We start from the raw sequence: 13,080 nt of genomic DNA on the forward strand, positions 1-13,080 counted from the left end.
TTGTAAATTATTTTGTTTGTTTGTTTGTTACAAAACATAAATGGTGAAACCGATAGAATTCAGTGTAATCATCTTTAGGGTTCTGAATTTTTATATTGAAATTTTAGAGCGATCTCTCTTGTATAGCCAAAATGCACATGCACTTTATAATGAACACTATTGCAAGCAATAACGTGTGGCTATTTGACTGATTACCTAAAATACGAATGCAATAATGAAAATTATGTTTGTTTCAGAAAATGTGCTGAAGCACGATCATAATTGGTGCTGCAATAACATTAAACAAAATATTGGGTACCAGGAAAATTCTCGTGACAAAAACATGCATAATATTAATGTTATAGGAAACAAGCCATCTGTTCGTATTCGTCGATGCTGTGCGTGACAATGACGTCACAATACAAATACTTATACGGGACAAGTGTGTGCTTATTAATTGAGCTTCTTAGGCAATAATGGAACTAATGTGTGGACTTTTTTTTAGTATATGTGTAGACTAGTCACATTTTTCTATACTTAGACGGGTGGACGAGCTCACGGACCACTTGGTGTTATTCGGTTTCCGGGGTCCAACAGCGTAATTAACTGCGTAAATGCCGGCACCTACCTTGAGACATGAGACGCCTCAGTTCTATGGCACAAAGGCTGCTCCACCCTTTCGGAACGCATTCCCACTTCGACAGTTCAGCTGATGCTATGTCTTCAACGGAGCCCACAGTCATTACAAAATTAATGACATCATGTGACAAGATGTGCATGCTTGAATTGTATTACGAACGCGGCCCCCTGACACTTTTCGGTAGAAATAGTGACGTTTACATGTGAGCCTTAACATCAATAAATAGAGTCAGGTTACTATTACTGAATCGCGACTCATCTATATATTAATACGCGAAGCAAAAACTTTGTAATCCTTTTTACGAAAATTCCGCGGGCGGAGGAGTATGAAATTTAGAGAGAATAAAAATTCACTTATAGAGAATAAAGAGAAGGAGTGCAGAATGATAATAGCTTTTTAAATTATGTATAAAAATACATTAAATCAATAAATAAAAACATTACGCACCTACCATGTATGTGACACACACACGCATGCATACTATTTGTTTATTGTCAAACTTTTCTTATTGCTTATAGTCTGTGGTCAAATTGAGTATAGATTAAATATTGTTTGTTATTAATATTTGTCTATTTTTGACGAACTCTATGATTATAGAAGTATAATAGTCTTAGAAAATAGAATCATAATAGTGTACAAACTTATAATTTCAATTAATTATAGTCGAATTTCGACTACCAGGGGACCACTAGTTATAATAAAAAGCCTAATAGGTAGGTAGGTAGATTTTAACGCGCCCCGCGTTCCGTTGGGAAGTCGCGCGTCATCTGTTTTGAATTGTCTTACATTGCGTACAGATAAAAAGACTAAACCTTTTTTTTTAATTATTATATTGTGAATACTCCATGTCCCTATATACGGCCCATCAAAGTCCAGAAACCGCCCGTCAGCTATTCGTATTACATTTGTAGTTATTATTTTTGTGTCATCTGCTAAGTTAGACACTTAAATATAAGGCTAGCCGCACACAACTATAATATTTTCAATGAAGTTCATATTGTCAGTATTGTTGTATGTGTGCGACCTGTATTTTAGTATTGTTCAATATTATTGTGGATTTCTAGAAACTTTGATTTTCTTGCAACAATATCGGGGAGAGGCAGGGATATTGCCAATAATATTGTCGTGGGCGGGCTCGCTACAATATTTTAGTCGAGAATTAAATTTACAGGAAGGTGGACGTGCTTGTTATACCTATTTTTTGTTAAAAATGTACAATAATAGTTTTTGAAAGCTGCTGTCTCTCCTTCTCATGTAATTAAAATCATCATCCTCTGTATTCCGTAGTTCTTTTATTACATTAAAATGAGTTAATTCGGCTTTTTTTCTCATCCAAGCTTTTATCCATCGTTTTTTTCTTAATTGTTTTTTTAGCAGATTTTTCTTTCCTTTTTTTCCATTTTACCAAACGTACCTACGTATACAAATCAAGCTACTGAGCGACTGAGTCAGATTTTACCTCGAAAAGTTGAAAATAGTATTGCACAGTATACGGTACCAAATATTGATCAATGTTTTTGTCAATATTACATTGTCAATATTATTGGGTGCGCGCGGGTAGCCTTAAGCGTAATAACTATGGTTATAAATATAGCGGTACAACACACTACTCAGTTTATGTGGAACAATTTTAAGCATTTATTACGTTTCTGTCCTGCTTATGGATGTTTTGAATTTCAAAACATGTATTATCTATGTTTCAAAATATAACGGTCTTTAGTTCCAGTAAGTGATTATACAATAATAATAATTGACCCAGCTGAGTTCAAGGTTCGCGTCTCGGGCGACGCGGCGGCGGCGTCGGCGGCGGAGCGCGACTGTTTCGAAAAATAAAAACCTCACAATTCACACGACGGTCTTGAACCGGGAATTCTTTTATTAATTTTTTACGATTATCTTGTGTCTCTTATGAGAACCAAAAACTATTATAGTGATAAAGCACGCGGGGAGGGGTGACATACATTAAAATTTAATTTGTTCAGAAATATTAGTTTTCGTGTAACGTTTTTTTTTGTATTCACAAGGAAACTGTGATGTCTATACATTATAATATCTGCTTTGATTGTCATTAATTTTAGCTTTAAAAATGTATTTTTTGTTCGTTTTCCGATAACGAGGTCATTGTCGCTTTGATTCTAGACGTTTTGACTTCATATAATTACTGCTCTTTTTGAGGAATGCATTTATTTATCACCAGCCCTTAAAGCAAAACATTACTGCTTCTTTTGCTACTAACTAAAATCATTACTACAAAACAAGAGCGAAGCTGGCGTAGCATGGACTGAGGTTCTGTTTTGCATAACGCGATCAGAAAAAAGTACCTGCAGAATTTGTTGTTAAATGTAATTATGCTTCAAGTTACCTGCATTTGAAGCAGTCTGGAGCCTCCGCCCTTTTCCATTCTGGTAGAAATGACACACGAAACACGCAAAATTGACAAAACCAATCAAAAAAAATAAAATTCAAACGTCTTTACAAAATTGTATAATAAATTTACGATGAAAAAACATTAAAATTGCAATACGCGATTTGTAAACATATCATTGAAACACAATCACAAAGTTTGACACGAACGACAGTCTTAAGTCGATACCATAAACTTTTTCGGAAACCGCGAAGTTTTCAAACGTTTATTATATTATCTATGTTTTTTTTTTAATCTTTACACAAATAAAAATCGTTTAAGTTCCTTTAAAACGTCGCGATACCGATCAAACGCGCCTGCCGTAGCCAAGCAACTGGGACTCAGCTGTGTTGATTCTGTGGCGAAACAACGCGAGATGGCGCGGCGGGGGAACAGACAGCCTGCATGACTACGCGCTGAGTAATCGACTAGCTGCACCTACACGCCCTGAACACCTCGACAAACCTGAATGCCGCTCGATAAAGCCTCCGACGAAAAAAGCGATCGTGTACACTGTACTTAAGAGACAAAATTGTTTGGATACGTTACATTAAAAGCAAAAAACTTTGCATATAAAAGCTTGACGATAACGTGAAATTGCTGATGATTCAAAGGATATTATGCCTTACATTGTTAGGCTTAAAGTTCACCCATAGATATTTTTCGCGAAGATCGTTATGTAAATATTATTAAAGTACAGTGAAAGCTGTATGTATGTATTTTATCAGTGCAACGACCAAAAATATATACATACTTTGGTATATTGTTTTTTTATGGAAGCCTTAATAAGAAAGTAGAGATATAAATAATGAGATAAAAAGGTAAGATATCACTTATATTAGGTAGGATATTTAAGTGAAATCTTACCGTTAGCGATACGTTAAATATTAATTTAAAACTGTAACTGGTATATTTAATGTATATTTATTTATTTAGTAGATTCATTTCATTAAAAGAAATTAAAAAGATTTGTAAGAGGGAGTGCCTATTTTAATAAGTTCTATCCAAGATTTACGTCAAGAACAAATCGTTAACACGGTTACTCGATAAGGGACTTCAATACACTTATAGATTAGAATGAAAACAGCAGACTGTATCCCCCCCTCATATGCTGGGTAATTTTGGTCAAAACACACTTTGCAACTCTTTTGGAAAATAATTTGAAATTCACTCTTTATACCTTGCATATTTTATTATTTACGAAAATAGGCAAAAGTTCCATCCTTTTTTTTTTCTTTTTTTATTGCCCTTGTAATGCGAGCGTACAGCCCACCTGATGTTGAGTGGTTCCCGTCGCCCATGGACTTCAGCAGAGAGCAGAGCAGGAGCAGAGCCAAACCGCTGCCTACCGATATTGTTGACCTTTTTAATTTTCAGGTAGCAGCTTCTCTATGCTCCTGACATTGCCGATGTCTACAAGCGACATGCCTATTTACTACAAAGTGGGGCGTAAAGTCGTCTTCCTAAAACAGTAATAGAAAAAAAGTCAAATTTTTTGGAGAATGCTCAAAATTTTCTAATAAGATGATTTATCACTAGATTGGCGATCGGGATGACTTCTTATAGGCTGAATTCGCCTTAAGTGCCAACCTGGAATACCGTGAAAAAGGCCCTATACTTACATGCTGCGCGAATCGAGTAAAGAGCATACTTTCAGAAAAAATGTACAAATAATTGTAAAGCATCAACCTTAAAATGCAAAAACATAAACTTTCTAAGCGAGCAAAGCGTCCAGTAAGCTCTTCACGCTTAAGATATCCAAGTTTGTTTTACTTCTTATTTATTTATATTTCCAATGCGATCGCTCTTTTAAAATATTTTTTCCATATTCAAACGCGGCTTGAAAATCTAAGAGGCGTTTTCGTTTGTATTTATTTCATTGTTTTTATTGTGTTTGAGAGAGTGAGGAAAGCTAGGGCCTAACTGAAGGGCATATTGCATACCATTTTTTATCTGTCCCAGAATTCAGCAGCAGATATCGTCTCAGTGACAACGATATCGACAATAGTACTTGGTCCGTCGAGCGTGATGAACTTTTTCCTTCAGTTTCTTGTTTTCCGGCGACAATCAGTTTTGAGTAGTTTTTACAGGATTTAGGAAACTTAACATAACGTTGCTATCCATACAGCTGAGGATAGGCAGGAATGGCGCAGGATAATCCAGGAGAAAGTTATTAGAGGAGGCCACGACCAGCATTGAGGATTATTGACGCAAGGAAGAGTAGGAGACCTAACATAAGCAGGTATGTATTGGACAAAATAGAAAAGCCACCCAACCCTTTTTACAAATTGTTTGACCCATGATAGACGGGTGACTGAGCTTATGGTTCACCTAATGTGGTTACCAGGAGCCCATAATATAAGAACGTGAATGACGTCACCCACCTTCAGAGATGAGGTATCAACCGTATCGTATACCCACTACCCTTCAAACTGCAATGAATTACTGATTCACGGTAGAAATAAAGTGATGATACCTACCCGAGCGGGATCACAAGACATCCCACCACTAATAATAACACAAAAAATATTTTGTGCGGTAAGTACCTACTTGATTTTTATTACAAGTCAATAATTCGCTTTCGTACATAGATCATCAATATTCTGCTTTAGAGTTTTTATAAATAGAACGTATAATTATAAATAAATGTGAATATAATACACACACATACAAACATATATTATATGTGTGTCTAAATAAATTAGGAGAGTAAATAAAACAAAAAAAAGAACCACCTAACGGTGTTTTTATTTATAAAATTTACATACAAACATTCATTTTACGTGAACCACTATCATCTCACACGAGTTACACACAATCACGAACTAGCTAAAGTTCTGATAAATATAGTTTTATTTGTCGAATGTTACTTATTAAACAAATTCAATGGTGCTATTACATTATACGAACGGATCAATAGCTTATTTATTGTGTCAATCACAATCGTCAGAAATCGAAAATTTAAATAGCAAACATTCTCCACAATATAAGACATTCTTTGGAATTTTATGAATATCATGATTTGTATCCCTAGTAAATAACTGTTCCGGTTTTTTTTATTGTTTTGACAATTCTATGTTGTAATAACAAGTCTATGGAATAGATTATGATTTTAATGTATATAGATTACACTATTTACCAATTGGGTTTTTAATTTCCGCTGTAATAACACCAGAGAATTCATTAAATGAATTTAAAATAATTTAAAATTAAAATATATCTTTCTGATACTTAGAAGCATTATTAGACATTATTTCTTTATATTTTGCTAATCACACAGGATTCACGATAAGCAGTTTCAAACAAATAGCACCTTTAAATTAAAAAAAAAAAAAATATAATGGAGTAATTGTTTCTTATAAAAATATGGATTTTTCGACGAAGCCAGCGCCGATTTATCGCTGTATAATAATACTATATATTTGTGCTTAGACATACTTTATCAAAAACATCAAAACGGTACACTTTACCTGTACCTAACGTGAAAAATAAATTTGACAGTGAGATTGACACAACGAGAATATTAGGACTTAAATAAGAATTGTAGTTTCTAAGATTCATATTTGCAATAGACAAATCGTTCTTTAAATTTCGTTGTCAGGGGAGTGATGAAAGAAATATTTTTATTCCTTAAAAAAAGTATAATTGAATTTTAACGACAATGTCTAATCTACGTCCATTCTCTTTAAACTTTTCAAAATTGCGAGCAGCTTGTATTATCTGTATTAATGATCCTTATATTTCCCGCGCAATACCGAATGTCATTTTCAATATTCGAATCTTTAAATCGAAAGAAAATACTTTTTGCTAATAAAATCACGAACAGGTATCAATAAAGGTTTGCCGTTTAGAAAATTTTGGAATATGAAATTTATCAAGTAAACATTGCGATAACCATACATCACATATCCACTACATATAATATTACATTTAAGTACATACACAATAATATTTAATATACTTTTTACTACAACATCTATCAGTCACATTGCATGATCTCCGTAATTTAAAAGATTCTCATTAGAGTAAGCACTATGCTTGTGTTTGGTAGGGTATGTTACAACAAATTGTATACATTTATGTATGAAAATATAACTGCGGGAAATCGTTGGATGCGGAAGGCGGAGGACCGCATTATGTGGAAGGCATTGGGGAAGGCCTATGTCCAGCAGTGGGCAGATAAACGCTGATGATGATGATGAAGTAAAATAAAACATTAAGTTAATTGTTGATCTTACGGGTAATAACGTTAGCACTAATAGAATACCCAAGTACCTAAATAAACTACATTTTAGTAAGGAATGTTAGCAAGAAGTTCTTAGTGTTTTTTTTTCGTCACTTTCAATCACGAACTTGAAATTGTTGTTGAAATAAAGCTTGAGAAAGTGAAGTAGAAGAGGAATTTCAATGAAGTTTTTACTGTCTCATCTTATTTATTAATAAATCACGAACCAAACATGGTGGTATATGTTTACCGTTAAATAGCAATTTCTTGCCGTGGGCTCCTAAAATCACAGTAAATTTTACAAACCAATTTTTGTATGTCAGATTAAGGACAAGTAAGATTAGACCATGTATTTGGCATACTGTAGTCTAAATGTATTCATGGACTTAAACAAGTTAAGCAACTTTTGTTGTCGTATAAAAAAAAGTTCGATAAATTTCATCAATATTTTTTTGGAAGGAATATCAATATACTAACAATCCGGGTATCTTATAAAAGCTAATATTATATCGCTTTAGACTCAAGCATTAATGTCGCTATTCACTGCGCAGAGGACTGGAAATAATTGAGGAACATAGTCCAAGCAGTGTTCCGTAAAGGTCACGACCCTTAGCACTAGGGAACACGATGCAAGTATATCGTTTTGTTGTAAACATCAGCTACATAACCAAAGTAGTTTTTGTTTTTCATTTTATTCTTTTGCCTATTTATTTAGTTGTTCAGCGAATGAATGTGTTTTTTTTTTTTAAATCAAGACCATGCAATGTGTCTCAATTCGCAGAGCCTGGGTCATATTCACGATTACCATGTCTAGGGTACACACAACACAGGTATCAGGTAATATAACGATAGGCAGTCTTTGGGTAGGTCGGGAGGTTTTAGCGACTAGAACTCTCAATAATTGTACTAAATCACTAAGTATTTAACTATACCGACACTATGCCAAACATTTGTATTAATTAACATGGGTGATTTTAGGCCTTTTAAAAATGTGTTTGTAGGTTTTGTAAACTCACTTGAAGTAACTCCCGTTGTTATATTATTTAGCATTGATTATTTTTAATTGGACGCTGTGCTATTGGGTGCGTTTGTCAATTTAGAAATCTACGCATAGTTCTTAAAAGGTCTAATTTTGGATATCACATTCGGTTAGTTGAATCTGCCTCTACCGACCAAATTCACTACGTACTAACATCAACTTACATCTAAGTTAATTACGGACCCATGTAGCCCATGAGTACATATATTCATAATTGGTGTCATTAGGGTTAAGCGGGTTTGTACTAATCCTATTTTGCTGTCGTTTTAACATATTTATACTCAATAACAATGATGTAATAAATAAAAATCGAGGTTTTTTTATTTGAAGACAAAATATCTCAATTACAATCTGATCTTACCCTGGTTAATTTAGCGTAGAACATTCAAAAAATGTCTTACAAAATTTAATAGTTTCGGATTTACATTAACCGTCAAAAGATTTCCAAATTAATCAAATAGATTTATAAAATTGAAAATGAACAAAATAATACGACATAATTATTAGGGTAATTTTCGTAAACTCTCGTCTGTCCTAAAGTTCGAAGAAAATTATTATTGTAGGCCACCACCATAGTTTACTAGTTCTATTATTTATGGCTACACACATATTTTTCTATGACACACAACTAGATAGCATGCAATTATTAGGTACTTCACATTGTTTTAACTTTCGAAATTTAGAAAATGCCTAAAAAAAAATTTTTATCAGCAAATTTCAATTAGTACACAAAACAGGTAGCTTAGGATAACTATACGCTGAAATCTAGACGATGCAGTTCATAGTTAGCTTTAATGAGAACAGTATCATGCTCTAGATCAAGAATAGGGTTTCCGGAACTGTGACGGTGATATAAAAGGGACAAAAATTGTTTTTATGTCTGTTGAGATTTTTATGCAACACGAGAACTTATAAGCTTTCAATTTAAAATATACTGTTAGAAATAGAGATTATGATGGCCTAACAGAGCACGGGTGACAGTTTCATGTAAGATCCGACATTTCCAATGTTATTCAGAAAACACCGTAGAGGCGTGTTTAGTCCAGACCCGGATGAAAAGTTACTGTGAACGAGCGCAGCGATTTCAAGTGGTATGGACGATTTCTGCTTCTTTGCTGTGGAGTGTAATAGTAAAAAGAAGATGACGTGATCCTCCCAGACATTGCTCAGAACACTCCGAGGAGCATATGGCAAAAACACAGAAGCTTTCAACATTTTGTGAGGACAAAATTCTTTTTCAAGTAGACAGGTAGGCAAATAGAAGGTATTTGAATTTAGGAGCAGTACACACGGGGCCGAATCTGTATTTCATATTCGAGAGCCGTAAAGTACTCGTTTACCCTGTTCAAAACTCCAGACCTTTTAAAAGTCAATTTGTTTTTGCCTTCCGACTGACTTTGAAACTGAAAACTGCGCACGGGCCATTTGATCGCCAAGGGATTGCAAAGCCAAAACGAGTTATTTATTTGTCGTACACTGTCAAAGTTACTGTCTGTATTTCAATCAGGAGACAAAATTTTGCAAGTCTCAACAACGTCTACTTGAAATTATCTATATTCTGCTCAAATCACTTCCAAAGAACCATCTAGTCAGGTAGGTCTTTATTAATATTTCTACAATGATCATAGAACATCACAATTAACGTCGGATTGACTGTGCCCATTCTCATTTCACCGTGAACTATCCGGCCTTGCCCTATTACTATACCCTACAACTTCTTCTCAGGAATGAACTGCATCGCCTATGTCACACGTGCTTATAGCTTCGCAAAACGAAAAAAAAAGAGATTTTAATTCAATGTTTTTTTACATAAATACGAGCAATTTCAATCGACATTTGGCACATACATATAATATGTAAATATTTTATCGTGACCGGCACTTTAAAAACAAATTCCAACAGTTTATCTTTACAAGAAACATTTGGCACTGCTCAACGTAGGATCGTCTTGAGAACAATATGACAAGTTAATCTTTTGATTTCCTGTTTCATATCATTAATCATGATTTAGTAAATTAAATCGCTTGAAAAATTACAAAATACATGCAAATTATGTTAAAAGTTACTATAACTAAGAACACGTGGTAATTTGACTTGTCGGTAGTGATTTTTAATCTATGAACCTTTTTGGATTATAGATCTTTTACGATATTATTCACGGAATGGTCATTATTTAAACGATTTTCGTCTATAAATTTATGATTTCTCTATTTGACCCATACAGTAACACACATTATACTTTAGACAACTGCGAACTTGAGGATTCCTTATAATGTTTTAGCGTTCGTTTTCTTTTTCTATTTCGTTTTATTCTAGATATGGCTATAAGAAACTTAAATACCATTATGATATGCAAGCACTGATTTTCTTATTTATCTTGTATGTGCTGTTACATCCTTAATTATATTCACAAAGGCGTCACAATATTTGACTTTTAAAACGCAATGGCAATCTGTGTAAGTGCTAAATAGAACAAAAAATATACTGACTCTTAATATTAAGATTCTGCGTGCCCGATAAGGAATCATTGTGCTTGCTGTTGGGTTTGTATGTTTTCATCTTTTTTGCTCAGTGGTCAAACAAGTTCCCGTATTATAGGCCATGATACATTTGAGAACTTCAGTTAGGCATTTGATATTTCATCGTCAATCTTTCTATCACAACATCATGTATGTGCTCTGTACGATTTTGATTTACTGTAAGTAGTTTGGCAGTGTCAATCATAAATCAATTAAGACCACACCGTGAATAATGTTCTCGTTTACATCATGAAATCACCACAGTCGACACCGAAGTCCCAGTCATCGGATGTTCCGGTATCATCATACTCTGCTAAGGCTTGTTCGTAAGCTGATGCTTCGTAGGCGGTGACGCCGTCCAGCATGGAGCAGGCTTGGGACACATTGGTGTGGTGCATTATCGGCATGGCGTGCAGCGCAAAGTCTTCGCCGTCTTGGGACCAAGTGAGACCTGATAATTTTAAAAGACTTGAATAAAACCCGGTAGCTTGGACAATATATTATTCACCAATTTTTATGAATAAGCTTCGAATCGTTCGTTCACAGACCAGTATTGCGTTAGATGGGTGAATAAGTTTACGGCTCATCTTAATTGGTTATCAAAAGTTACAGAACGTTTATGCCAATGTCAAATGGTCGGAATTTTAATTTTAGTGCATAACAAACTCCTTTAAACTGGGACTTTAAATTAGATTAGTATTCGTAATTTAAAAGCATTATATGAAAGATTATTGCATAATTATTATTTATATTCCACATTTATTTTATAAATAGACTTGCTTTTGGCCGCGACTCCGTCCGCGTGGAATAGTTACTTTGGATAACGCAAAATTTTACCCCCACTTCATTTACGTAGAAAGTGAAAATATTTTTGAATTATAGAATGTTAAGGAGCTATTTATACCCCTATTTTGAAACATTGTTTATTGGTGCTTCACTTGTATTGGCCTTACCGTGATGTTATAGGTATAGTCTATATATAGCCTTCCTCAATAAATGGGTTATCTAGCACTGAAAGAATTTTTCAAATCGGACCAGTTGTTTCTGAGATTAGCGCGTTCAAACAAACAAACTCTTCAGCTTTATAATATAAGTATAGATTGAATTATTAATAAGTAACTTAATTTATATAAAATCAGAAAAATACTAACGTCCACTCCATACTCCGTTGGGTAATGTCACCCAGCCCCAGCCCTGTCCCCATGCTAGTTGGTGGTCCAGCTGGCCCGCCAGCGGTACCTGCCTCTTGATCACTGCCACTAGTCCACGACCATCCATTGCCCCAACAGTGTTGCGACTACCACGATTGTACATTTCAGCCGAGGTCGCAGCTGGAATTGAAATGGAATTTTTTTAGTTTCGTGTCTAAAAAAATCGATTTTAAATGTGATTAACGGCCGTCTGGTGTAGTGGTAAGTGACATGGTCACCACACAAGAGGGTCGCGGGTTCGAATCCTGCCAAGGGAAGATATTTGTATGATAAATATAAAAAATGTCTTTTCCAGGGCTATGGATGTATATTATATACATGTATGTGTATAATAAAAATATTACATTTATTTCCGTTATCTGGTACCTGTAACACAAGTTCTTTACGAACTTAGCACGGGACCAGTTAACGTGGCGTGATCGTTAGTAAATATATAATATAAATAAAATAATATATATATATATTTAATTATATAATTAACTCAATCACCTCAAATTATGAAGTTAATGCGAATCATAAGATATTATTTTTAAGAAATCAAATAGCGGTTATCTGATACTAAAAAAATAATAATGATTTTATTTATTTACGACTCATCCTTAAGTAATAGGTAATATATATTATTTGTAGATATGAAAAAAAATATTGATTTTTCTAAGCATCACATTTTAAATCGATACACAATTTGAAATAATATATGCCAAAAATGAACTAAAATTATTAGAATGTAGGAGACACAATTATCCGTGAACAAATTTCATCATAAATAATTATTAGTGCTGAACACCAGACGAGATGTAAGCTCTTTTTTTCCATTTACGCGAATAAACAAAAAGTACCTTGTTTGCTAGTCAAGTTTTGAGTCAAACTTGACTTTGAATGCATAAGTTTTCTTTTAGTAAGTTATGGTTTTCCTGGTACCGCTCTTAAATTCTTTATTATCTTTGAGGATGGCTGATACTATTAGTATTAATCTTATATTATTATTATTTTTTAATTATTTTTTATAATTGCTTAGATAGGTGGACGAGCTCGCAGTCCCTCTGGTGTTAAGTGGTTACTG

General features: G+C 34.0%; 2 protein-coding genes across 5 annotated transcripts in view; both read right to left on the reverse strand.

The window, feature by feature from the left end:
• LOC114243859 (uncharacterized) overlaps positions 1 to 3,447 on the reverse strand; it is a 40,453-nt gene extending 37,006 nt beyond the window's left edge. For all 4 annotated transcript variants that reach the window (XM_089738514.1, XM_089738512.1, XM_089738513.1 and 1 more), the window contains exon 1: positions 2,982 to 3,447. In XM_089738514.1, coding sequence (XP_089594640.1) covers positions 2,982 to 3,020 — 39 coding nt within the window. In that variant the 5' untranslated portion in view covers positions 3,021 to 3,447. The remainder of the gene's footprint in view (positions 1 to 2,981) is intronic.
• A 2,304-nt stretch (positions 3,448 to 5,751) lies between these two features.
• The window catches only part of LOC114240739 (uncharacterized), a 106,799-nt gene continuing 99,470 nt past the window's right edge, over positions 5,752 to 13,080 (reverse strand). Inside the window, exons 8-9 of the mRNA XM_089738516.1 lie at positions 11,958 to 12,137; positions 5,752 to 11,257 (exon numbers count right to left, since the gene is read on the reverse strand). Of these exons, the coding sequence (XP_089594642.1) occupies positions 11,049 to 11,257; positions 11,958 to 12,137 (389 nt within the window). The 3' untranslated portion in view covers positions 5,752 to 11,048. The remainder of the gene's footprint in view (positions 11,258 to 11,957; positions 12,138 to 13,080) is intronic.

Source organism: Bombyx mandarina, chromosome 25, assembly GCF_030267445.1.
Source record: "Bombyx mandarina strain Sakado chromosome 25, ASM3026744v2".
Lineage (NCBI taxonomy): Eukaryota > Metazoa > Arthropoda > Insecta > Lepidoptera > Bombycidae > Bombyx > Bombyx mandarina.